Here is a 25376-nt window from a genome sequence, read left to right on the forward strand (position 1 = left end):
ATTTGGCCATCATTTTTAGGTTCATGAAGATCATCATTTCTCCATTTGTCTTTAATAAGAAATTAAATCTTGCATCCTCTTTCTAATAGGTATGAAGCACTTAAATTTCGTCATATTGTTTTACAGTTTCACCACTAGATGTCGCTGTTATCCATTTAAGTATATTTTTGCATACACTCACATGCTTGAGGATTAGCAGCAGTGAATTGACATTATTTTCACTGGCAACTTGTGACTGGAAAGTCGTTTTAAGTTGCATTTTCAGTTGAATTTGGGGGAAACCACTTGATGCATTAGTTGTGTTTGGCTATTTCAGTTGCTTTTGTTTGATTTGTTCACTGAAAAAAGCCGAAAGTACATTTTTGCAGTAACTAAGTAAAACTTTATTTATATAGCACTTTTAAAACACTCAGTCACAAAGTGATTCACAGAAAGAAATAGAAATAAATAAAACAGATAATCCACAAAAGAAGAAAATTAAATCACTTCAGATTTCACGTGATCAAGCAAGACATAATAATAATAATAATACATTACAATTTGGAAGAAATTCAAGTTACAAGATTTCAAGAAAGCCCATGTTTTTTGAAACATTCCAGCGACTCTGCTGATCTGAGGGACCGTGGGAGTTTATTCCACAGGGTAGGAGCTGGAACAGAAAAAGTCTGATCACCTTTAGTTCTGAAGTTAGATGGATGTACAGAAGGCCAAGATTAGATGATCTGAGCGGGCGAGAGGGGATATATGGGACAAAGAGGTCAGAAATGTAACTAGGGGCAAGGCCATGCAGTGCTTTATATGTGAGTAACAGGATTTTGTTGTTGATTCTGAATTTCACTGGAAGCCAATGGTGAGATGCAAGTAAACCTGATTTGGATCATTTTGATTGCAACTGAAACTTAAACATTGCACTGTGCAGCACATATATTTATATAATGCACCAAGTGCAGTGTTAAAGTTATGTGAAGCCTTGTACATCATTTATCTCTAAGGGAGAAGAGGAGGTGGGAGGTGATCTGATTGCAACCTCTTATATGAAAGGTAAACATCCATACTGAAGATGTAGTGACCACAGTTATCACAGTGGTTCCCTAAATAATGGCTTTAATTGTATGTAAAACATAACATGATTGACCTTCATTTGTGTTTCACACAGGCTAAAGGTGCAGTGATATTACTTAAACTCACAATGTGCAAAATTTCACCACCAGGGGGCACTAAATCAACAAAATATGACAGATACAGCTGCCCAGCTCTGCTGTTTATTGATTTTGAACAGCAACTCTGTTCAATAAAAACAGCTCCTCATAAGACGTATTTGCCAAACAGAATAACGTTTAGTTTTCATTCAAATGTTTCTCATAATGAGGGATAGAAAGATTTTACAATACATTTCCACATTTGCTCTAGAAGTGGTTCCAAAGTGCACATTTTGGCATTGAAACAATTCGGTAAACTTAAAGAAAATTGTGCCATCATATTTAAATTCATGCTTTATTTGTAATGAATGCTTTTGACAAAATTCCCATCTTTTCTTTACTGTAATACTTTCTGAATATGTGCTTGATACTTTAATAATAGTCAAACAATCAACTTTATGACAGTAGTCTATTTAAAACAAACAAGGTTGAGAGAAGTGCTTCTTATGAAAAGATCACACATGAAACAAGAAAACATCAAGAACATAAAAACTGAAAAAAGACGAATCTCCAGCAACCCTTGTAGTTTAGAGAACAACTTTATCAGACCAAAGTGTTGAAACATATTGGTCGAATGAAGTTGTTTTCTAAACTGCAAGCATCGCTAGAGATTTCCCTTTCCCTCAAGATTTATTCATCCTCCATGCACCATGGAAGCTGGTGAAGTTGCACCAGAAAACCCACTTCAGCCAGAACAAAACAGAAAATCTTTTCCTGAGATATGTTCACAAATGTTTTTCAGTGTTACTAATTCTTGACGGACACTTTGTGGAAACATCTGGAAACAACACTGGGGCAGTCGCTGTGTGAGAAAGTGGCCATCAAGACTTTGGTTCCAGGAGAGGACGCCTCAATGGACACCTGCTTCTCTATCTTCTCACCAGGCTTCAGAAGAGCAAGTCTAGGAGAGAAAAAGAGAGACTTGTTTTTAGACTCTGGCCCTTAAACTGTTTGGAGACAGTTGATGCCTACCATCACTTTGAAGGAACAAAAATACAAATTTCATTTAGTGATGGCCCACTGAATGTAGCTAAGTCATGATAGGGCCTGCTACAAATGTTTTATTTCTGCTCCAAAGCTGATCAGAGCCAGGCTCAGGAGGCAAATGTTAGCTAGGGGGCTAGTGCTACTGATTGATCTTGTATGTCGGTGTAAATAGCGCTGACAGAATAAGCACTGATGCTATTAAATGACATCTAGGAAGGGCTTAATCATTGGGCCTGTCAGTTTATCACTGTCCGCTTTAGTAAAGTACATTTAATGCAAAATTCTGGACATTTCAAAAATCTCAGGGGAGGCACTGTCTGCTCCAAGGTTATCATAGTTAACTAAAACGAACTAAATAACAAAAACTAACATTCCAAAAGTCCATTTTAATCCAAGATAAAGACAAATTCTTAACCCTTTGTCCCCCTTAGAATAAAATTGTTGATAAAGAAGGTTTTTTTTTTTTGGTAATGGCTACCTTCATTTGAAAAGTCGCCAGCGCTGTGACGTACTGCAAACCTACATGTTTTAGTGTCCGCCCATTTAAGGTCATCTTTAAAAACCTATTAAGACATTAGTATGAGGAATGGTTAAGCAATTGAACGGATTACTCAGAGATTGTGTTTGCTTAATCCCTGACTGTATTAGGATGTGACAAAAAAACATATTCTTCCTGTTACTGCCAAAACAAACCCAGCAGTGTTCTCAAACCACATTCCTGCAACACTTTTCACTGAACCACAGCTGTATTTTTATTCCAGCTCAGACATAAAAGAGCATACAGGTGACACTACAAGTGTCTGGGCCATTGTCTTCTTTATACCTTCACCTTTATACACCTGTTGTATCTGAGGAGTCATGGCAGTACAGCATGATTATGAGGATTTATTTTAACCTCCTGAGATCTAGATGCCAAAAGACTCACCTGGCCTCTTGTTTGCCCTGCAACAAACCAGATCCCTCCACGGTCAGCACTGCTCCATTCAGAGGCTTGGAAAACGTGTTGGTGAAGGAAACCTTGGCTGTTTGCTTCTCTTTTGGTTTGATGGTGTCCCCTCCTTCAATCTGTGGAATAAAACAGACTTTAAATATGTGCAATTAAATACTTCCCTAATCTTTCATTAAACACCAGTTCAATGGATATGCACATTAGCATACAGTGCTTTTACTCGTGGATAAAGAAGAATTAAGAGAACTGATAGCGGGGTGAAGTAAGCTGAAGATGGGTCGTGCTGCAAGAACTCTGGCATTTTCACTTTTAACACCTTTTCTCCCCCATTATTATTCATCAGTAAAAAAACAAAACATCCATGTACTGTTCAGCCACTGCCACTGTGTAAAGTGCTGTGTTTATTGAATAGAGTCCTCATCTTTAAATAAGAAGTAAGCTGTGGAGGTTGGTGCACTGAGCAGCAGGCCTGTTCTCTCCCTGACCTGGAAATGTCTAGTTATGCCACAGTGTTACAGAGTATTGGGAGGAGTTTGTGTTATGGGGGTGAGCTTAGTTAATCATGATTAATCCCACCCTTTTAATCACATTTTTTAATTTCTATTTATTTATTTATTTATTATTTTAAAGATTTGTTTTTGGGCCTTTTCGTGCCTTAACTAGATAGAGGAGGACAGTGGATAGTCTCAGAAACAGAGACGAGAGTGGGGGAGAGACATGCGGAAAAGGGCCTCAGGCTGTATTCGGACCCGGGCACCCCTTTTTATCACATTTTTGATTCCAGTAATTTTGCACAAAGAACTGATTTTCTGATGTTTTCGATTTTCCTATAGTCTTAAAATAAGGGTAATTGACTTCCTGTTTGGATTCAGACCTGACATTCATAACAGAAAGTTGACCAAATTCAAGGAATTTGTCATGGATCTTAAAGGAAATAACAGGACAGTAAAAAGTGTTTGATAACACAAGGTTCAGATGACTTCTGACTTGTCCCCTGAGCTGTCTGTGAGTTAAATAAAGTGAAATTAGATATTAAGGAGCAGTGATGGCCTGTGTCCACAGCTGGCATTTTTAGCGCTGGCATTGCTTATTATAATTAAACCAATGTAGTCCTGCATTCTGAGCACCCAGAACCCTGGGTGGAAAAAGCATCCGCTGTTTTTTATATGAATAATGGGTCAGGACTGGGACACCGCTGTGTGCCTAAAAAAACAATGTGGTTAAAAGTCTAACATGCACTTTTTAAGGATATGTCTTTGTCTCTTTATTCCATTACATCCTTCAAGTCTAAACTGCTCAATGTTTTATTAGAAAGATTTGACAGAAACAGAAGAAAATATGAAATTTGGGTCATGGTTAGTCATTAAGAAGGAGGTGATGAGTGCTGACACTAGACCAGCTGAAAACCAGTGGTGTAAAGCTTTCTCTGCTCCCATTTTTATTCTGCATTCACTTTCATGAGGATTCATGAAATCATGTGCAACTGGCATCAATGGCAGAGGAGGTAGGAGAAAAAAAGAAAGGAAAAGGTGTTTTACCTCTATTGTTATCTGCGGTGAGCTCAAGCTAAACTCCTGTGCAGCCAGGGCTCTTTCATCACTCTCTTCATCTGTTATCACCACAGCGACATTCACAATGTCATCACCTGCCAGGCACGCCTCATACGTGGAGGGAGGGATGACGTGGCTAAGCTTCAAATCTGCAGAGAATGTGTAGGATGTAGAAAAAATAAATGTGAGAGAGCAAATTTCCAAAAACAGATTTGAATAATTCTTGCTGTTTATTTTTCAGGTTGTGTAGTGGATGTCTCCTCACCTTCTCCGGCCTTCATGTGCACTTTTTTGCTCGTTTTCCAGAAGCTCTGTTGTGGGCCGCTGTTAAACTCTTTAAGCTGAGCGTTAACGTGTTCCATCAGGACTCGCGGGCCGTGTAAATGGCTTTTGATCGTCACAGTCAAGGTGATACTGTCACCCACCGACGGCACCCCCTCTATGTTGAGGGACACCTCCAGACTTGAAGAGTCTTCTGGAGCTGAAGGTCCTCCTAGAGATGAAGAGGAGGATGAGGTTTAAGATAAAACAGTGCTATTGACGCATCCATACAACACTGACACAGCAGTTTTAGTCCTATAAAACCTTGGACCCTATAAGACATGGACATAGCCTCAATTAGCCATTGGTTTCTAGGCATTATGGGGCCCAATGATGACAGTCACCATGTAGAAAATGCTGATTCTTTTCAGTCTGAAAAAGGGCAAAGAGGTGAAACTCTAGCCGTACCTTAAGCCACCAGTCAAACAGCTAAAGCGCGTCTATCTTAATGATCAGCCCCCCTCTATTATGAATAACTATGCCTAAATAAAATTGTACTAAAATCTTAACCTCTATTAATGTTGGATGTTGACACCATCCCAGTGTTAAACTTTAATGTCAACCTGAATTTCATATCTGACCAAAACACAACATCTTCATGCTGATATTTACCACTAACTTTTAAACAAAAATGAGCAGCTGCCCTCATACTTGGATTTACCAAATCAACACTGATTTTTCACACCACCTAAGTCTCATTTACTACCAACTTCTGTCTGACGAGAGTCAAACATTTTCTGTTTGTTAAACTGACATCCAGAGTTAACCTGACAGGGTGGAAAGTAACTAATTATATTTATTCAAATTAGTGTAACTGATGGAGTTTTTGGGGGGTACTTGTACTTTTTTTAGTACATTATGAAATCAGTAATTTTACATTTATTTAAGTAAGTTTTAACCAGAGTAACTGTATATTTACTTGAGCACAATAGACAGGTACAGTAACTTTAATTGAGATTTTTTAAAAGTAGGAGCTCAATCAATTTGTTTTTGTGGTGAGACTACTGACGTTATCATCATGGACTGTAAAAAGAATGGGACATAGCCTGTGTGACATCAGCCGTTTGATTACAATAGGCAGATTCAAACAGCTCTTGAGCACCAATCTGCAGCAGCTTCCATATTGATATCGCCGTCTTAACTGAACTTTGGATCAACCTCACGGCCCACCCACTAAGCTCGACTTCCTGTCAGCTAGCTAGCTAGAATTCTGGTTGACAGAAACATAGCTTCTGCCTGTAGAGCTATCTGTCAATCAAGTGAGACAGGCCAATTGGTGCACACTGAGGTTTTTCCTAAATATAATCAAAACGATTGTGGTGCAAAAAATTCAGCCCCCATACAGTGAGAAACCATGAAGACATTAGCTTATGAGACTCTTTTGGTTTTCTGAACCAGGCTGTAAACCAGTTTATGTCTAGTGTAAAAAATGGCTTTTTAACATGTTATGTGTATGCGACTTCCGGTGTTCCTGCAACCAGCCTCAAATGGACACACGCACTTCTGCATTGCCTTCATTTTTCAGGACTGGAGGTTGCTGCTTGGTTGTCATACCTTACTTTTATTCTGAAGAGTTTCCGGGATGGTTCCTCGGTTGTTGCAGTAACATGCAAAGTTGCTTTGGTGTTAACTTTCCTTTTGTTTCTACTTGATGTAAATGATTTAAAAACATCGGAATATAAGGGTTATTAAATCAAATGCGATCTCCTTCTACATCTTGTTCTCTGCCCAAAATTTGTGAATTTCAACCAGACGCATGATAGGAAACAATCTCAAAAGGAATCGTATTCTAGTCATGTAGTTAATGATCCACAGTCTTTGAACTAAAAACTCAATCTTTTTAAAGTATTTTAAAAGTTTAAAGAAAGTCCTCTGGTGCAAGGCCAGCCTTACACTATGTTTCAAATGTACAATGACAAATGTAATGGGATTACAGTAACACATACCTGAACAGCTCATCATTGCTATAAAAGTAAAGGACAGAAAACAGTAAAACAGAGCCAGTGGTAAATGCAGGGCATCATCAAAAGTATTTCAAAGTAACTAGTACTAAGTATAGAAATGCAACAGACAAATCCAAAATACATATTGGAAACTTAGTACTTATATATATACTAGTACAGTGCTTAACAAATTTATTAGACCACTCTAACCCTAACCAAAGTAAGGCTTATGCCACAGCTAACCTAAATTAACAGCATTGGTAATTACCAAAATCATTTTTTATGTTTCTGCAATGGTTAATACACCAATATGTAGAAGCTCTTTAAACAAAATGATATTTTTAATGCTAAAATATAATTATTATTGTTATCCATGAATTTTCAAATTTACTGATTTACAAAAAAAAACTGAAAAAATAGTAAAGCACATTAATATTTCTTGATTAATATGTCAAATTATAGTTATTTACTTGCATTCCTGAACAGAAAAATGAGTTTTAGTGGTTGAATGTTATGCTTGATTCATTTCTGACTTCTCAGAGAAGCCCAGTGAGCCGGCTCAAATTTGGGTGCATTCAGTTTGAAATTCCTCATTCCTGTTCAAAATGGTAAAATGTAGAGAGCTCACTGAAAATGAAAGAGTCCGCGTTAAAGCACTTCATGATACTGGATGGTCTTTGGCACAAATATGACAGGTGGTCTAATAAATTTGTTAAGCACTGTACATCGAGCAAAAAAATTAAAAATGTTATGTGAAAGTTCATTTTTCCTGTGGTTTACTTCAGAAAGTTAAACTTCCATATATTCTAGATTCATCGCACACAAAGTGAAAGATTAAAAGACTTTTTGTCTTTACCTTGATGATTACGGTTCATTAAAATCTAAAATCCACTGTCTCAAAACATTAGAATATTGTTGAAAAGATCAATTTGCAATTGGTTTCCTGAGTCTTCATTCTCTTATTCTGGTTTAGTCCACACAACCACAATCATGGGGAAGACTACTGACTTGAGTGTTGCCCTGAAGACAATTGTTGACACCCTCCACAAAGAGGGTAGGTCAGTGCTGAAAGGGCAGGCTGTTCTCAGAGGCTATATCAGAGCATATTCATGAAAAGTTGACTGGAAGAAGTGTGGTAAGAAAATAGGTACAAGCAACAGAGACGAGCTCAGTCTTCAGAGGATTGTCAAAAAAAGCATATTCAAGAACTTGAGGAGCTTCACGAGAAGTGGACTGAGGCTAGTCAGTGGATAAAGAGCCACAAAGACAGGTCCAGGAAATGGATCACAAATGTCATGTTCTTAGTACCACAGGTGTCATAAGCTTCCCACCTGCACTACGGAGATAAAGAACTGGACTACGGATCAGGTGTCCAGAGTAGGGCTGGGAAATTATTCACAAATTAGATTTAATCACAATATGGCCTGCTGCAATTTCCAAATTGCAGAAGGTGCAATATTTCTTTGACTTTAAATGTGTCAAAATACCAGTTAAATAAAACAATTTTTTTGCTGTTGCAGAGATTTTATGCAAATTATGCAAACATTCAAGTGTCCATTTTTTTTTACAATCCAAAAATCCTTCTTTTTGTGTTTTATGTATGTTTTTCTTAATCAAAATGAGTGACATAAAAATAATAATGCTCTTAAAGAAAGCAAATGACATCACATTTGCAGTACGAGCCAAAAATAATTAGCTCATTCTATCTAAAACTGATGAAGCCTAGCGTTACTTCACGAAAGTCATACCCCAGCTCCGATCAGCTGGTAGCCGGCCCCACCCCCCCCACCCCAGCCGCCTCCTTTATAGCTTAAAGCTTGTTGCTTTAACAAAACTGATTCAGATTCATGTTACTATGGGTTAATTGCTTCAGAAATATTGTCATTGTTTTCAATACACATGGTCTTAATTATTGCTTGAATTTGTCGAAAAATACACAAGATTAACCCAAGAATAATCGCATATTAAATCACAATCCCAATATTTGGTTAAAAAAATAATTGCAATTAGATGATTTTTGCAAATCGTTCAGCCCTAGTCCAGAGTCCTGTTTTCAGATGAAAGTAAATTTTGAATTGCATTGCAAATCGAGGCCCAAGAGTCTGAAGGAAGGCCAGAGAGACGTAGAATTTCTTCAGTGCTAGAAGTCCAGTGTTTCAGCTTCCACAGTCAGTAATGTTGTGGGGAGCCATGTCATCTGCTGCTGTTGGTCCAATGTGCTTTATCAACCAGAGTCAATGCTGTCAGCAGTGGAAATTTTGGTGCACTTCATGCTTTCATCCGCTGAGAAGCTTTACGGAGGTTTTGATTTCCTTTTCAAGCAGAACTGATGTTTTGTGATATTCTAATATTTCAAGAGAGTGGATTTCTTTTTATTTTTTTGCGCTGTCAGCTGTAATCATCATTAAAACAAAAAAGGGCTTAAAATGTTTCGGTAAAGATGAATCTAGAAAATATGTTTCACTTTTTCAATTAAATCACAGAAAAAAATGAACTTTTTCTAATTTTTGGAGATGCACCTGAATATATTTCTGTATGAATACAGAAACACAAAGATGCTTTGCTGCACAAATACTTACCCCTACTGTACGACTGCACCATCGAAAAGTAGTTCTCATCTGGAAAACAACAGAAAATAAGTAGAAAAGGTTACATTAACATGTATATCACACTTGTATCATTCTGACTCTTTTCATTTTAAAGTGTTTTGACTGGTCAGCACAATGTTCTATAGACATATGACTGATAAAACACGACTGTAGATTTATGTACTGATCCATTACAGCTAGTTTGACTGAGAAAAATTGCACATATTCATGGCTTTAAATCATTAATGCATCGGTTGACAACGAGACGTCTGTTTCAGCATTTGTTGTTCAAATTGGAAAAGTTTTGTATAGAAGGTAAGTCAACTTATTTGGATCTCAAAGTAAACTAAATAAAGGTCAGTTATTTTATTTTGCTATAACAACGGAAACAGAGCTACTAAACCTTTCACAAGATAAAAAATGAAATATCTATTTTTTATTCAATTTATCTCAGCAATAAAGGCACAATGGTACACCTTTTAAGTCAATCTGCACAGTTTCTTACTCTTCTTGGCCTTGTAAGCAGGTGTGAGATCCTCTGGTCTGTCTGAGCCAACACTCTTGGTGTAGATCAGCTGTCCCACTGTCTCACTGTCCACCTTCCTCCCCACCACCCGTCCATCACGCACGATTAGACGTACTATGTCAGCGTTAACTGAGGCGTGAAGGAACGGGGTGTCAAATGGGATTTTGAGGAAACGCTGCTGGACGGCAGCAACTGGGCAAGGGCCACAGCAGAAAATCCCTGCAGAGAACAACATGTTTAATTTTATATTAAAAGTCTTGCATTGGGTGAATTATTTATTATTTAGCATTTTCAGTGTCTCAAAGATTACAAAGGGGACATCATGCAGATGCATATATACAGATATAGATATATAAATTAAATATTAAATCTAAATATAAATAATGGATGACTAATGTATAGAAATAATATAGGCAGAGGACTGCTGTTGCTCACACTACCCAGCCTCCTGGTGAGTCTACTTCAAATTTTCTCAAAATGCAGATATCTGGTGAGTTTTTTGTCCAAAATACTAATGAGATATAAATATCTATCCAATAAGATGACCTTGTCTCATAATGTAGGGTTCCTTTAAACTGTAGTGAATGCCCATCCAACCAAAAACCATTAACGTTAACTCAGGCTGCATTACAATATTTTTTGTAGTTAGTTGGTGGGGCTTAGCTATACGTCAATAAAGCTTGAAACACCCTGAATCTTCCCTGCATGTCTGTGCTTCCTGCATGGGTGGAGCTCCAGCGATAAAAAAAAGGCAGCCAGCTCCCGTGCTACTATTCTTGTAACCGTATCAATGAGTGCATATTGTAGAAAATTAAAGATGTGGCAGACTTTTATAATGCATGAACATTTGTTTTGAAGAGCTGTTAAAATGCAGAGTTTGAGCCAGAGTTAGACAAGAGGGTCAGTGTAAAAATGGAAGAAACCCCCTCAACATTTTAAAAAACAGGTTAAATAACTTGTTGCCAGCTGAAAGATAATCGCCCATGCAGTAATTATCCAATAGGAGGCTCCTACCTATTTGCTTCGTTAAATCCAGGTGGCGACTTCTAAGTCAAGTTTATATTGGTTTCAGAGGTCCCCAAAACATGCCTGTGAAGTCTGTTGCTGACAAAACACTCCAGTATTGGATTTTTGCATGCCTAAAAAAAATAACCCCTCTGTTTCAGACCTGCTCAGAACATGCCGTTTCTGTGTCTGTGGCTTTAAATGTTTATGAGCTATCTGACTCCGCCCCTCTTTCATCCTCCTCTCAGCTGGCAGCTGAGAGGAGGATCAGCAGAGGAGGGCGGAACTTTCTTCCAATTGGGTTGGGCCAGTTGAACCTGGGGGTGGGAAAAAGGGTAGGTGGGGGGATTTTTCTGATACTTGAGGGACTTATGGACAGGCCAGGGGTGTATATTTTTGTTAGAAAATTCTGAAAAAGTGTATTTTGCATAATGTGTCCCCTGTAAAGCCAGCTTGTTGCAGTGACCAACCTGCACTCTTCTCCTGTGGAGTCGGGTCCACGACCTGCCAGCCATCGAACTCGGAACTGAGGTCTGGTCGTCTCATCCAGGACTCCACCCATACATGGAAGTTCCTGAAAGAAGACAAACATACACATGAGACTGCACACATTTATCAAAAACTATTAACTAATGAGTGTTTTCTGAAATCAATGACATTCAAGAGGGATGGAAAATAAAACATGTTCATTTAAATATATTCATTGCAATACAACCATTAACCTGACAGCTGAACTGCTGTCTTTATGTTTTGACGATATGGAAACCTACCAAACACTGTCCTTTGAGACGTTGAGCTTTTCCCCTGTAGTTGAGTAATATTCTTTAATAGACAAGCTGCGATCTCCATCATGGGCCGCATTAAATACCGTCACCACCCTGGAGGGAATGCCCAGGGCTCTCATCACTGAAAACACAGTTATGAAGACCAGACAGAACATGGTTTTTAAATTATGTGTGTTTGTATTAAGATTTAAATATTCAGCCGAAAGGTCCTTGTGCACTGACGTGATATTTTTGTGCAAAAATAATTCCCACAAAATATTTAGTTTTTGAACCTGTAGCAAGTCCATGCAAGCTTCCACACCAGCAGCTGATTAAATGAAACAATAATTAACGTTACTCTTTCATTCCTAATGCTAACACCTTAAATTAAGTCTAAGACCCTCCTAACCTCTAATACTTTCTATCTAATTATTGTATAGGCTTTTCTTCTCTGTATAATGAATGCATTTTTAGGTAAGCTTTCTCACTCAAGTGCTCTCGCTTTAAACATCTAGCATAAAAAATATAAAGATCAGAAGTTTTACACTACACTGGGTTGCTCATGTCTCTGACTTCACACCATTTAAACAATAGGGGGATGATCTCATATTGCACTTTATCAAGTAACACAGTTTTAAATGCTTTAACTTGTATAAAATGCACAATGGCTTATCTAATTCCATCAGTATTGTAAGAAACTACAACCACAAAAATGTTTGAATAGACTGTAAATACATTGTGCTCTAAGTAGTAGGTTAAATTTGCTAATATACTGATATCTAAAAAATCTCTAAAAGTTTCCCCAAACCTTGCAAAGCAGATGGATTCACCAGTTTCTGTTTCTCACTGGCGAACCCATCTTGCAAAGCTCCTATCTGAACAGATTGGGCCCTGCAAGGGAGTGACCAGACCAGTCAGCGTCGTTTGAAAAGTAAGAGGCAGTACTTTCGGGTGCAGAGTCGTGACGTAAGCAAGCAGCGACAAGAGGCCGTTGCAATTACGGCGGAAGTGATTAGCGTGGATGCTGCTATTGTGTGAGTTTTATCAGAACTTGATGACATTTCTTTATTAAAAGAAGAACAAAGAACAGAACTGAGTTGTTTTCTTTAAGGAAACAATGTTTTTGCCCTTCTCCTGACTGGATTCAGCAAGAGTCTAATCGTCACATGTTTTGTTGCTCTGATTGGCCCGTAAAGATGTGACAGACAGAAGAATTCATCCAATCACCCACTGAGTTTTATTTATTTATTTTTTTCAAAGCCTTTGCCCTTTCCCAAACACCATCCATGGGAGGTTTTCCAGATGGATGTGTGAAACAAATCCATCTGGCGTGTCAGGTTAGTTCTCCCATGCATAATTTAGTCATATACGCTCTAGAGTTAAACAAAGTACCTGTGCAGAGGACTGAAGCAAAGACCCAGCACTGTCCGTAACGTACAGGACTATAGTTTGAAGACATCCACTGGTGGAGGATGTTTGCGCTGCCGCTCCAATCTGTAGGCTTGACACCATCCTTATAGCTGCCCTGCCACTTTCCCTCCAGAATCCCCAGGTCGTCATTACAGTTCACCTGCGCAATAGCAGACACTAGTGACCTTTTCAGGATCATACTGTATCTTACATGATATAATGCATGATTGAGCATATTTGTTTTAGATACATAAAGCATTTGTCTCTCACCATTGCACAGATCACCCTGCTGAGGTAGACCGGGTCTGCTCGGAGAGAGTAGTCCTTGTTTTTGTCCCTCAGGTGCTGTGGACTGACCTGCAGCAGCTGTAGACATGCTTCCAGGACTCCAGGCTCATACTGCAAAAAAGACCCACAGTGAAGGTCTTTTATATTGCTTGCAAAATGTTGTGATTTTAAATGATAAAATCATGATGTTTGATGAATATAACACACCTGACCAAATGACCAAGGTCTGCTGTTGATGTTTAGAGCTGTTCCCATGAACAACCACCCATAGTCACTCTTCATGTATTCTTCTATTTTGGCATCATTTGGCATGTACACAGGGTCATCTAAAAAAAAACATTTCAGTTTGTTTAAATGGCAGACATTTTGTTCTAATATCAGGCTCAGGTTGGGAAGCTCAAATGCTGTTATAATGTCACCTTTAATACCATTTTACCTCCGCCAAGGAGGTTATGTGATCGGCAGGGTTTGTTTGTTAGTTAGTTAGTTTATTTGTTATCAACATAACTCAAGAAGTTCTGGAAGGATTTGGATGAAATTTTCAGAAAATGTCAGAAATGGCATAAGGAAGAACTGATTAGATTTTGGGAGTGATCCGTCTGGATCCAGGAATTTTTTAAAGGATTCTGTACTATTGGGAGATAGGGCTAATAGTGGAGGTCTGCGCTCTCCGAGTGCTTTTCTAGTTAACTCTTGCTTTAGCAGCAATTAAACAAAAATATTTCCTACTTCTTGTTTTTGTAAATGGTTATTATTAAAAATGAGTGGCAAAGCATGGATCATTTGTTTCAATATAACAAATCATATTAAATTTGCAATTTGAGTCTAAATAGTTGGGATTCCACATTTTTCATAATTGTTCAGCTTGTATGACGGGGGGTCAAACTTAGTCACAGCAGGGGCCGGATCCTAAATCTAGGTCTAACCTGAGGGTCCACATTTAAACATAAACCTTCAACCTCATTTTCACCAGTAATGAATAATGAGGGGAAAATCCCAAACTTAGCATTGATGATAAATGATTTTAAAAAAGTCAAAATGCTAAGTATGAAGGCTCAAAGTCTGAGCTAAAATGTCAAATTAATTAGTTCAAAAGGTTAAAACACAAAGTTGGAGGTCAAATTAATGTTTTTAAAAGGTAAATATAGGAGATAGAAAGTAGAAATCATGAGTTTTAAGGTCAAAATATATTTTAAATTCAAAATCATGACTTCAAAAGGGCCAAATATGAGATACAATTTTAAACTGTGAGTCTAAAAGGTCATATATAGGATTAAAAGTTAAATTTACGAGTTGAAACGGTCAAACTGTAAGATAAAATCTGAAATAATAAAATTTAAAAGGTCAAAATATGTCTTAAAATGTAAAATTGTGAATCCAAAATACCAGAACTTGAAATAAAAAGTCAATATCATAAATTTAAATTGTAATTGTGACATGCAAAATTGAAAATATGAATGAAAACCCATATTAATTTATTTTCCCACAATCCTTACTTTTTATCTAATTATTTTTACTCTTTACTTTTCTAAGTTTTATGATTAAACGAGGATTTTCTAAAAATCCTTTGAATTTTCAACCCTGCTCAACCAAAGAGCCAAACTGCTGAAAAAACCTGCAAGAGCCACAATGCAAACCTAGAGGTGTGAACTACTAAAAAAGTATATTTTAATCAGAGCATGCATTCATTTCATCGTTTTTCTTCGTGGTTCATCTTAAAGATAAAGTTAGAAAATCATGAATATCATAGATAAGATAGTTCAGATAAGTGAAAAAATAAACTAAAAATAAGTGGAAATAATGCATTCCATTATTAATTACCCAGTATTAGATAAATGAAAACTTGACATTCATTTTAAATTGATAAAATAAAAATTAAACACATTTTAGTGTGTCTGATGGAGTATACAAAAATCAAGATATGGTACTCAATGTTAGTTGAGACGTCAGCCTACACAAATATCCACTTTAAGCTACTGCAGTCAAACAAAAGTGTGAAGTCAACTTCAGAACATGTTTTGTCCCTTTTCTCACTAATCCTTGATTTTTATCTTACATCTTCTTTCTTGCATTCAGACACAAGCCTTCTGTACAAGTGTGGGAAACAACCTGATTGATGTGACTTGCAACGGCTCATTTCTGAGGTCATTATTTCCCTTTTTTGAGGTTTTCTGGGGGATTATTGTTTAAAAGAGCCACATTTTTCTCTTCCTCCCAGCTGAATGGCAAAATGAACTGTTTTTCCCCCAATTTGCATACAATTCATTAATTTCCACCATAGTACCTTAAAATACCGATTCATTTTTCTATTACTTTGTGTAATTTTTTCCATGTTTTGCCCACTTACCAGGCAGTTTCTTTGTTGTATTTGCAAGCTAGCTTGTGGTTTTGGACATCTTTGCTTCTTCCATCCCTGCATAAGTTGTAAGGAGAGCAGGGCAGGAAGGCACAGATAGGATACGATGTGCTGCTGTGTGTGTGTCGGCAGCTCAGGGCTGTGTGTGTCATATTTTATGTTAATCTGTTTATCAGCTTTGTTAATTTAGTTGGATTTGTGCATTGACAAAATCATTTATAATGATATTGAGCTCATTCATTCTCTTGACATCCAGTACCGCCCCGGGCAAATCAACCCTGGACTCAAACATTTGCCCGGGGCAGTCCTTAAAAAGTCCAATTCTGCAGAAAAACCGCAGACTCGGAAGTCAGCACTCCAAAATTTCTTGGCATTGTAGACATCACCACAGATATGTTTGGACATGCGTTTCTTCTGACGAGGAAAAAAAACTGGCTTCGACTGAGCGTGTTCCTCAGTGAACCATGTCAAAATATGTTGTTTTTGGCTTTTACACTGCCAAGTTCAACACTTAAAAAAGGCCCCTAATGGAGAATTTTGGGCACCTACTTTTCAGTTTCATAGTATTTCTGACCAAATTACAAGGTAATACAAATTATTTTAGAGTGTAGCAAATTTATGATTAAACTAAAGCATGGTTCAGCCACTTCCTTGCAAACCACACTGTTTATATCACATAAAACAATATAGGACAGTTAGGTTGCGCTGATAATTTTCAGGAGTTTAATGGATCAAAAGTTGACACCTTATGAGTTTAACGTTTCCTTTTAGGCCATATATTGAGGTAAAACAAAGCACAAAATTAGAAAACCACTCAAAAACTTCCTGAGAAGTTTTTGAGTGGTTTTTGAGAGTTAATTTTCCTGTGATTTCAGTCAAACATTTGAATTCTTTAAATACTTTAATTTTATTTAAGTTTAGTTTATTTTATTTATCAAGGGACAGTGTGCAACGACAGTAATCATTCATACAAAGTGAATGAAAACATGGTTGCACCAGATTTAGCAAGTCGCAAATTTCCATCTGTTGTCCCACATAAAACTGACACAAAACACACATTAAAGTGCCAAAAACAAGGGCAGACACCTGACGAGACCCCAGCTGACAAGACATAGTACATAAAATACACTGTTGATCATTATAGAGGACGATAAATAAGTCCTATTGCGTACACATTGTATAAGGGTATGGAAGTAGTCTAAAATTTTCACATATTTATATTAAAGGCTAAGGCTTAACACACTAGATCAAATAAACCCATAAATAAACCCTATTTTATGAGATAAATAAAATGCAGAGAATTATCATAAAATAATTAAGATACAGTAGCAGCAATATAGACATACAGAAAGGCAAGAGATAAGTCATGACCAATACACATTAGCAACATTAACTAGTGCCTAAAATGTGACAGTTAAATAAGAGTAACCAAAATTCATCAGCAGCATTATGAGCTACCAAGCTTTAGCAGCTACGTTATAAAATGACCAAAATAAAATAGCAGCATTATGACGTCACTAAGCTATAATAACTGCATGACTAAATAAGCGGGAGAGAACAACTACATTATAAAGTGACCAAGACACCAATGCAGATCCCTGCTCTGCAGAGGAAGCTGCAGGTGCACACATCTGAGGCATAGGTGCTTAGAGAACTTTGTTCTTACTTTGTGCGAGATCTAGAATTTATGGAAGTTCAACATTTTGAAATAAATCACAGCAAGAAAAATAACTTTTTCATGTTTTTCTAGGTTTTACTCCACCTGTATATCTCAATGTCCAGAGCACAGTCGTTCAATGACCTTTCATGGTTTCATTTGAAAAATCTGTTGCTAATTGTCACAAATAGTAGGGATGCATGATATTGGATTTTTGCCGATAGCTGATATGCCGATATGCTGATATTTACAGACTCATTTTAGCCGGTATCAATACCAGTATTTAAATATGCTTTTCGGACAAGAAATTTCAGTCCTTTTGGACACTTAAAGGTTTGAGGATGACCAAGGAAACAAACTTTAGTCCTCAAAAACACTTTAAAGTTTGAAGAATGAGGCTAAATAAAGAAAAAGACCTCAACTGTTGGTTCATTCTAAAACTCCACTAATTTATTAGTAAATATGTGGACAAACTTTACAGTTGATACATGCTGAAATACACAGGTAAATATCAGATGTAAATATCGGCAGATATTTTGATATCTGCTGATACTGATATCTGACTGATAATATCCCTACTTCAGCATTTTGTCTTCTCCTGAGCACAAGGCCATCAAAGGAAAATGATCGATGGGAAATAGTTAAAAATTGTTTAAATAATTGAACAGAATTTCAATGATATTGAATGATTAAATGAGTATTTCTTCGTACCTGTGTGCCAAGGGTTGCAGAGCAGGATAAAGGACCCCACTACGTAGCTCTTTCTACTCTGTCTGGTTTCTATGTGGAGATAGAGGTTGTAAAGAGCTACTGCGGACATAACAGGAGAGCAGATGTTGATGGTCACTGAATGTGGATGTATGCCATGTTGGTCAATTTTGGCAGACCATCTACAAGGCTCAGACCACTCCTCAGGAAACTGGACCCTCATCCTCTCAGACAAATCACCTGTGTAACAAAAGAAAAGAGCAAGCTGTGACTAATCGGCCTTAAAAACACAATTCCAAAGTAAAGAGTCAGCTCCTCTCTCATTCCCAGGTTGTGTATGTGTTAGTTTCACATCATTGTCAAGTTGCTTAGCTGACCTAAATTCCCAGGCTTTGACCTTTGTCTGATTCACCATGCGTTTGCCCTTTTGTTATGCTGCCATGCCATTTCAAGTTATTCTGGCTTGCAGTATGAGGGGCATGGCCTTTCAAAAGTGTTTTTCCTTTTCTTAATTACAGTGCCATCATCTGGCAGATTAGGTTTATATATGAAATAAATTTCCGGTTAAACTGACAAGTTTTGTGTTTCTAGCACACTGAATCACATGAGAGAACTACAAAGATGTATTGAGGCCTGTTACACCTAAATAACTGCCAGCAAATGTAATAAACCATAAACATTATACAAATTTGCAGTTTTTAAGAGTAATAAACCCAAAAAAGCAATACATTTCCCATACATGTAAAGGCAGTTGCCAACTGTAAACATGATGACAAATTTCCTACACATGTAATAACTATAACATTTGCAGGAATTTATTATGTTTGTAAGAAGTTTAAAATCAACAGCTTTTAAAAATTGTAATAACTTCCTAAAAATGTAACAAGAACATTTTTGTCATCCTTTTGTTTGTTGTACAACTACCGGTGGGTTCAAGTCAGCTTAAGCTGAAGTCATGTGAAAAATTGTAGCCATGGTGATTTATTTATGGTCTAATTTAACTGTGAATTTATTTTGTTTAGGTCTGGAAAGTTTTCTGTCGTGCTTTGGTTAATCTCCTGTTTCTTCCCAGTGGCGCCGGCTGTGGCTTGGGGGCATGGCTGACCTATTTTCTGGCTGAGCCTTGCAGGGTGATGTCACTCACCAATTACTCACCTGTTCAGCCTCTACTCTGCCAGATAACTCATTCAGTAGTGCCAGGAAAGATTTTCAGGTGAAAGGTTTCTCATGTGTTTGTTACCACGCCATCCATTCTGATCATATTTTATTTTTGTGCTCTGCTCTTCAGTACGGCAGTCAGCCAGCCTCCAGCAGCCACCACCTGCAGGGGTTCCTTAGTATTGTGTGTTTTTGTGTCTCCAGTGAGGCACTAGATGGCATTTAGTAGTCTCCTGCTTTCTGGGTCCAGGCCTTAACAGATTTTTCATTTGCCATGGAACAGAAAGTAGTTTTTTCAGAGTCTTAAAACACTCATAGAGGAATGAATTTTAGCAGAGTGAATTGTTTCAAAACAGTGCTCTGAGGATATTATAAATAACGTACAGAAACACTGCTCACCCAGCTCGTTCTACCCTGTATGTTTAAGATACAGTGACTTGCATTACGGGAAAGCCAGCACAATTTTTTTCTGAGTTTAGTTCAAGTCCAAAAAAAGTTCTGTTTTTCTCAGCTCTCTATAAACTGTAAAATTACTTAAAGTTGGATCACATGACCCCCCTCTGAGGGCTTAATCCAATTAGAACTCCTTGGGTTTTGCAGAATTTTTAAAAATTGCTATCAATTCTCCTATTCTGATTCAAAAATGATCTGCCAAGATTCATAGCTTTACGATTGTTAAAAAGAAACTTCCTGTTTCATGGTGAACAAAAAAAATCGCCCTATGTTTTTTGATGTAACTCAAGCTTAAGATGACTTGAACCCACTGTCATTTGTAAAAAGACAACAACAATTAACAACTTTAATATTTCATATCAACATGACATTTGTGGGACAAAAATCCAGTTTTGACAGAGAGTGATTTTTAACAGCGGCATCAGCATATTTCGTACATAGACGACTACCTGATATGCCGCTACATTGATGAGTCACCTCGGGGATCTTGGTTTCAAAATAAACTGGGCAATGGGCCTAGTGGAGCCAGTGCAATGTGCAGAATATCTGGGTCTGAATCTGAATTCCTTCTCTTATCGGTCACTCTTACAGAAGGGAGGTTAACGTCTCACACAGTGACTCGCCCTTTTCCGTTTGGAGAAAACTATGCCGTTCAGACTGTGCCTGCATCTGCTTGGCATGTTTAGTGGCTCTTTGTCCCTGGAGGACCGTGATAACTCTGAGGGCGGGTGTCCTGCTAGGGGTGGTGTCATCCAGGGTTACCATGACAACGGACGCTTCCCTGTCAGGTTGGGGAGCAATGCTAATGGGCAGAGCAGTGACCAGCACTTGGTGCCCTAGACTGGCTCAAGCCCACATAAACATTTTAGAGCTTTGGGCTGTGCTCCTTGCCCTGAAACATTTCCTACAGTTTCTTCAGGGGAAATATGTGTTGGTAAAAACAGACAATTCTGTCCTCAGTCCTTCCTTGTCTCTCCTAATTTCTCCTGGTACCCCCCCGTACCCTTAAATGGTGGATTAATGAAGAGACAAAATGTCCCATGTGAGCAGACTCCCTCCCTCTGGGTCTGGGAGTTACTGAACTGATGGCCCTGTTAAGGTCAGCATCCTGCAGTCTCACTTTACACGGTATTCTCAGTGCTTTCCGACCTCAAGTGAAGCTTTCGGAGCATTAAATAGTGACCAGTTCTCAATTAAGGTCACCACTGTTTGACTCTGTGACAAGTCAGCTACCTATTGGCAAATAATTATGTCTGGAGATCATCAAAAGCCATGAAGGATGAAATTTCATCAATGAAAAACACTGACTAATGACAGACTCGTATGTTATGCATGAATATTGAAAAACACATTTTGTTTTTAGGAAAACTTTGACGAAAAGTTCTGATCCACTTCAAATGTTTGTATATATATATATATATATATATATATATATATATATATATATATATATATATGCACACACAAACACCCACATACACAAACACATAGCCCTTCAACATCTTCAAACTTAAAATACCTCAATGTTATGAGTCCCTGTTCGTCTCTGTCTTGTCAAGTTTCCATTGTCTCCGCCGTCTGTATGCATTGCAAGTGGCGGGACCCCCTTTGAAAACGAGATGATTCATCTCAAGGGGCTATCCCTTCAATAAATACATTTAAAAAGTGTGTTGTCCTTCACTTGTCATGTTCTGTCTTGCATCACTAACTGTAATGGTATGTTTCTTTGTAGTTACCATACAGTCTTGCTCTTACTGTGAGTGGTCATGACCCTGTTTCTCTTACCTATCCGAACCTCCAGGATCAGATGATGAAATTCAGGATGCCACGACTGACCACCAAACTTGAGCGTAATTTTGAACGGTTTCCCTCGCCGTACCACCAGGTGTTTTCTGCTGAGCCCCTGAGTCTCATGGGAAATGTGGTTTTCATCAGCCTCATAGTTGACCAGCTTCAGTTGGCAGTGGCCCTTATCAGTGCCTGGAAAAACAAATGGTGAGTTACGAAAGTATTAATTACAGAATAATGTGTTTATAATTGCAGGGGAAATTGCAACTATCTTTAAAAGAAATGGAGTCGTCAGAAATTACCATGAAGTTTTGCAGATTATGTCAAAGAAACTGGCTATAAATTCTAATCCAGCATGTGTCAGAATAATCAGAAGATTTCTGGTCAATAACGCATTTAAAAATGTAAAAACAGATAATTTGGTTGTTTAAATACAAAACCAAATACCATAAGCCCTAACCATTACTTTGTTTTCTTTTTTCACCTGGTTGAAAGACCCTACGACCAATCATATACCTTTAATTACTTTGCTCATATTACACACATACAGTGTCATGTCATTATAGTTTTATGGGCATCTTAAAGACTTAACTAATGAAAAATAAAACAGTTTAAACACAACTTTATGCTTTCAAAACATACATTTTTGTCATCATTAGAGAAAAGAACTTATGTTAGGCCATAAATTTAACTTCAAAATCTACTTCATAAGTGCTGAGTTTTTATCTGGAAATCATTAGATATCTAATTTACGAAAAGTCTGAGAACTTTATTCATCTACAGTGAAAAAAATAATTTACTGGTAAGAAAATTAAACAAATAACTTTAGACTAGCTTTAACTCCATTTTGACCTAACTGACAAAGAGGTTACGACAATCCTTAAGAAAGAAAAAGCTCCATATGGAGTATATTTTTCATTGTGAACTCACCACAGATGTTTTTTGTCTGTTGCATGAATTCCATGATCTGACACGAGTAGTCACAAGCAAATGAAGGAATGAAAAGCAGGCACCACCTTTCCACTAAGAAATATCTCATGTACTCTTTTATTCTGCGTCATACTGGTTCTTTATTGTATGACAAACCTGAATGAGGTCATGTATTAGCAGCATTGTTTTAAAAAGGAATGAGAAACCCTCAGGGGAGAGCTGAGTGAGGAATTTAACCGGTACAATCAAACATTATTACTAAAATTGCATTAATGTGACGTGTTTTAACCATCTACTTTTGTAAGGATATGGTGTGCCTTGAGATTGTGGCTTGATCTTAGGTGTGAAAAAAGGTTTGAAACCACTGATCTACAGTATTCAACATCATCAAAAGATTCAGAGAATCGGAGGAAATCTCTGTGGGCAAGAGACAAGACTGAAGGTCAATACTGAATGCTTGTGATCTTCAGGCCCTAAAGCGGCACTGCATTAAAAACAGGCATGGTTATGACTGGGAAAAACACTGAACAGGCTCAGGAACACTTCCAGGGATCATCGTCTGTCAATACAGTTGGCTGTGCCATCAACAAATGCTTGACAGTGTCTAAAAATTATTTGTTGGAATTGAATGAACAGCTGCATTTGCAAAAACTTAATACACAAACAAACCCCCCACCCTTAAACTCATAGTATAGCATGTACTGAGTTAATATCAGATTTCTTGTAGTGATTCATTTGCCTTTTTTTTTTAGCTTATTTCAAAAGTTTTAATTATTCTATTCCTTTTCTTAAAGCTTTTTCCCAGAGAGAAAAGAAATTATGCCTGCATGTTTAAATAAAAAGGTACTAATTAACATTTTTAAGTAATTAGAAACACACATGTCGAAATAAACACTGCTGAAAAAAATAAAGGGTACACATAACCATCACAATGCCAATCCAAATCAATCACACTCCTGGGATATCAGCCTGTCCAGTTAGGAAGCAGCAGTGATTGAATCAGTTTCACCTGCTGTTGTACTAATGGGACAGACAACAGGTGGAAAGGAGAGGCAATAAGCAAGACAACACCTGTAAAGAAATAGTTCTGAAGGTGGTGTCCCCAGACCATCTCCCTATCCTCATCCTTTCTGGCAGATTTTTGATTACTTTTGCATTTTCCCAGTGCCCTCACCACTAGTGGTAGCATGAGACGGTATCTGCAACCCACAGAAGTTGCTCAAGTAGTGCAGCTCATAAAGGATAGCACATTCATGCATGCCATGGCAAGAAGGTTTGCTGTGTTTCCCAGCACACTGGAGGAGATAACAGGAGACTGGCCAGTACACCAGGAGATGTGGAGGGGGCTGTAGGAGTGCAACAACCCAGCAGCAGGACCGCTATTTGCTCTTTTGTGCAAGGGGAAATAGGAGGAGAAATGCCAGAGCCCTACAAAATGACGTCCAGTAGGCCACTAATGTGCATGTTTCTGCTCAAACTGTCAGACTCCATGAGGGTGGTAACATCTCCATGAGGGCCTAACATCCACAAGTGGGGCCTGTGCTCACAGCCCAGCACCATCCAGCCCGACTGGCACACAGAAGAGGAAGGAGGACAGAGGAAAGGAAGGGAGATGGGAGGGCATTAGGTCTACACACTCTAACTCCAAGGGTAAACCTATCCTTCCATCTTCTTCCGCTTATCTGAGCTCGGATCGCGGGGACAGCAGCCTAAGCAGGGAAGCCCAGACTTCCCTCTCCCCGGCCACTTCATCCAGCTCTTCCTGGGAGATCCCAAGGCGTTCCCAGGCCAGCTGAGAAACATAGTCTCTCTAGCGTGTCCTGGGTCTTCCCTGGGGCCTCCTTCCAGTGGGACCTGCCCGGAACACCTCACCAGGGAGGTGTCAAGCAAGCATCCGGACCAGATGCCCGAGCCACCTCATCTGGTTTCTCTCAACGCGGAGGAGAAGCGGCTTTACTCCGAGTCCCTCCCAGATGGCTGAGCTTCTCATCCTACCTTTAAGGGAGAGCCCAGACATCCTGTGGAGGAAACTCATTTTGGGCACCTGTATCCGCGATCTTGTTGTTTCGATCACTACTCACAGCTCGTGACCATGGATGAGGGTTTAAATGTAGATCGACCGGTAAATCGAGAGCTTCGCCTTATGACTCAGCTCTTTCGTCACCACGACAGACTGATGCAGAGACCGTATCACTGCCGACGCCGCCCTAATCCACCTGTCGATCTTCCGCTCCATTCTTCCCTCACGTGTGAACAAGACCCTGAGATACTTGAACTCCTCCACTTGGGGCAGGATCTCATTCCCAACCTGGAGAGGGCATTTCACCCTTTTCTGACTGAGGTAAACATAAATCAATATAATGTTGCAGAATGTCTGTCATGCACACAGTTCTGTTCTCTGTTCACAGTAAATTTACCTGATTAAATTTTACTCAAATAAAATTTTACTCTGAAAAATCTAACATTTGGTCCCAGTCTATATGAAGTAAAATTCACTCTGCTTGCAGAGTAATGTTTCAGAGTATTTTAATTTTACTCTAAATGATGATGATGATGTACTCCAGGATGAACAAAATAAAAATAACTACAGCAGTTGTATTCAATACAGAGTAATACAGACCATAGTTTATTCATTATAGAGCTGTTTTTTTTTACATAATACAGTGTTGTATTTAATCCTTTCAGAGCTGGTTTTATCTCTTATAGAAATTTTCTCCACTCATTATGGAAAAATTTCTTCTCCAAATAGAACTGGGTAACACTTATGTAGTGTTGTATTTTACTCTAAATAGACTG

General features: G+C 38.2%; 1 protein-coding gene across 1 annotated transcript; it reads right to left on the minus strand.

Annotated features, from left to right (window-relative positions):
• Positions 1-1823: 1823 nt before the first annotated feature.
• LOC121517097 (protein-glutamine gamma-glutamyltransferase 2-like) lies at positions 1824-24615 on the minus strand. The gene is made up of 15 exons (XM_041798621.1): positions 24576-24615; positions 21648-21842; positions 18255-18491; positions 13738-13856; positions 13513-13641; positions 13225-13402; positions 11839-11974; positions 11539-11642; positions 10043-10282; positions 9529-9567; positions 6953-6970; positions 4951-5178; positions 4674-4834; positions 3112-3251; positions 1824-2100 (listed from the first exon to the last, which is right to left on the minus strand). The coding sequence occupies exons 1-15, from the start codon at positions 24613-24615 to the stop codon at positions 1947-1949; spliced, it is 2118 nt and encodes a 705-aa protein (XP_041654555.1). The 3' UTR covers positions 1824-1946.
• Between the last annotated feature and the right edge of the window lie 761 nt (positions 24616-25376).

The sequence above is a fragment of the Cheilinus undulatus genome, linkage group 11 (assembly GCF_018320785.1).
Source record: "Cheilinus undulatus linkage group 11, ASM1832078v1, whole genome shotgun sequence".
NCBI classification, from domain to species: Eukaryota; Metazoa; Chordata; class Actinopteri; order Labriformes; family Labridae; genus Cheilinus; species Cheilinus undulatus.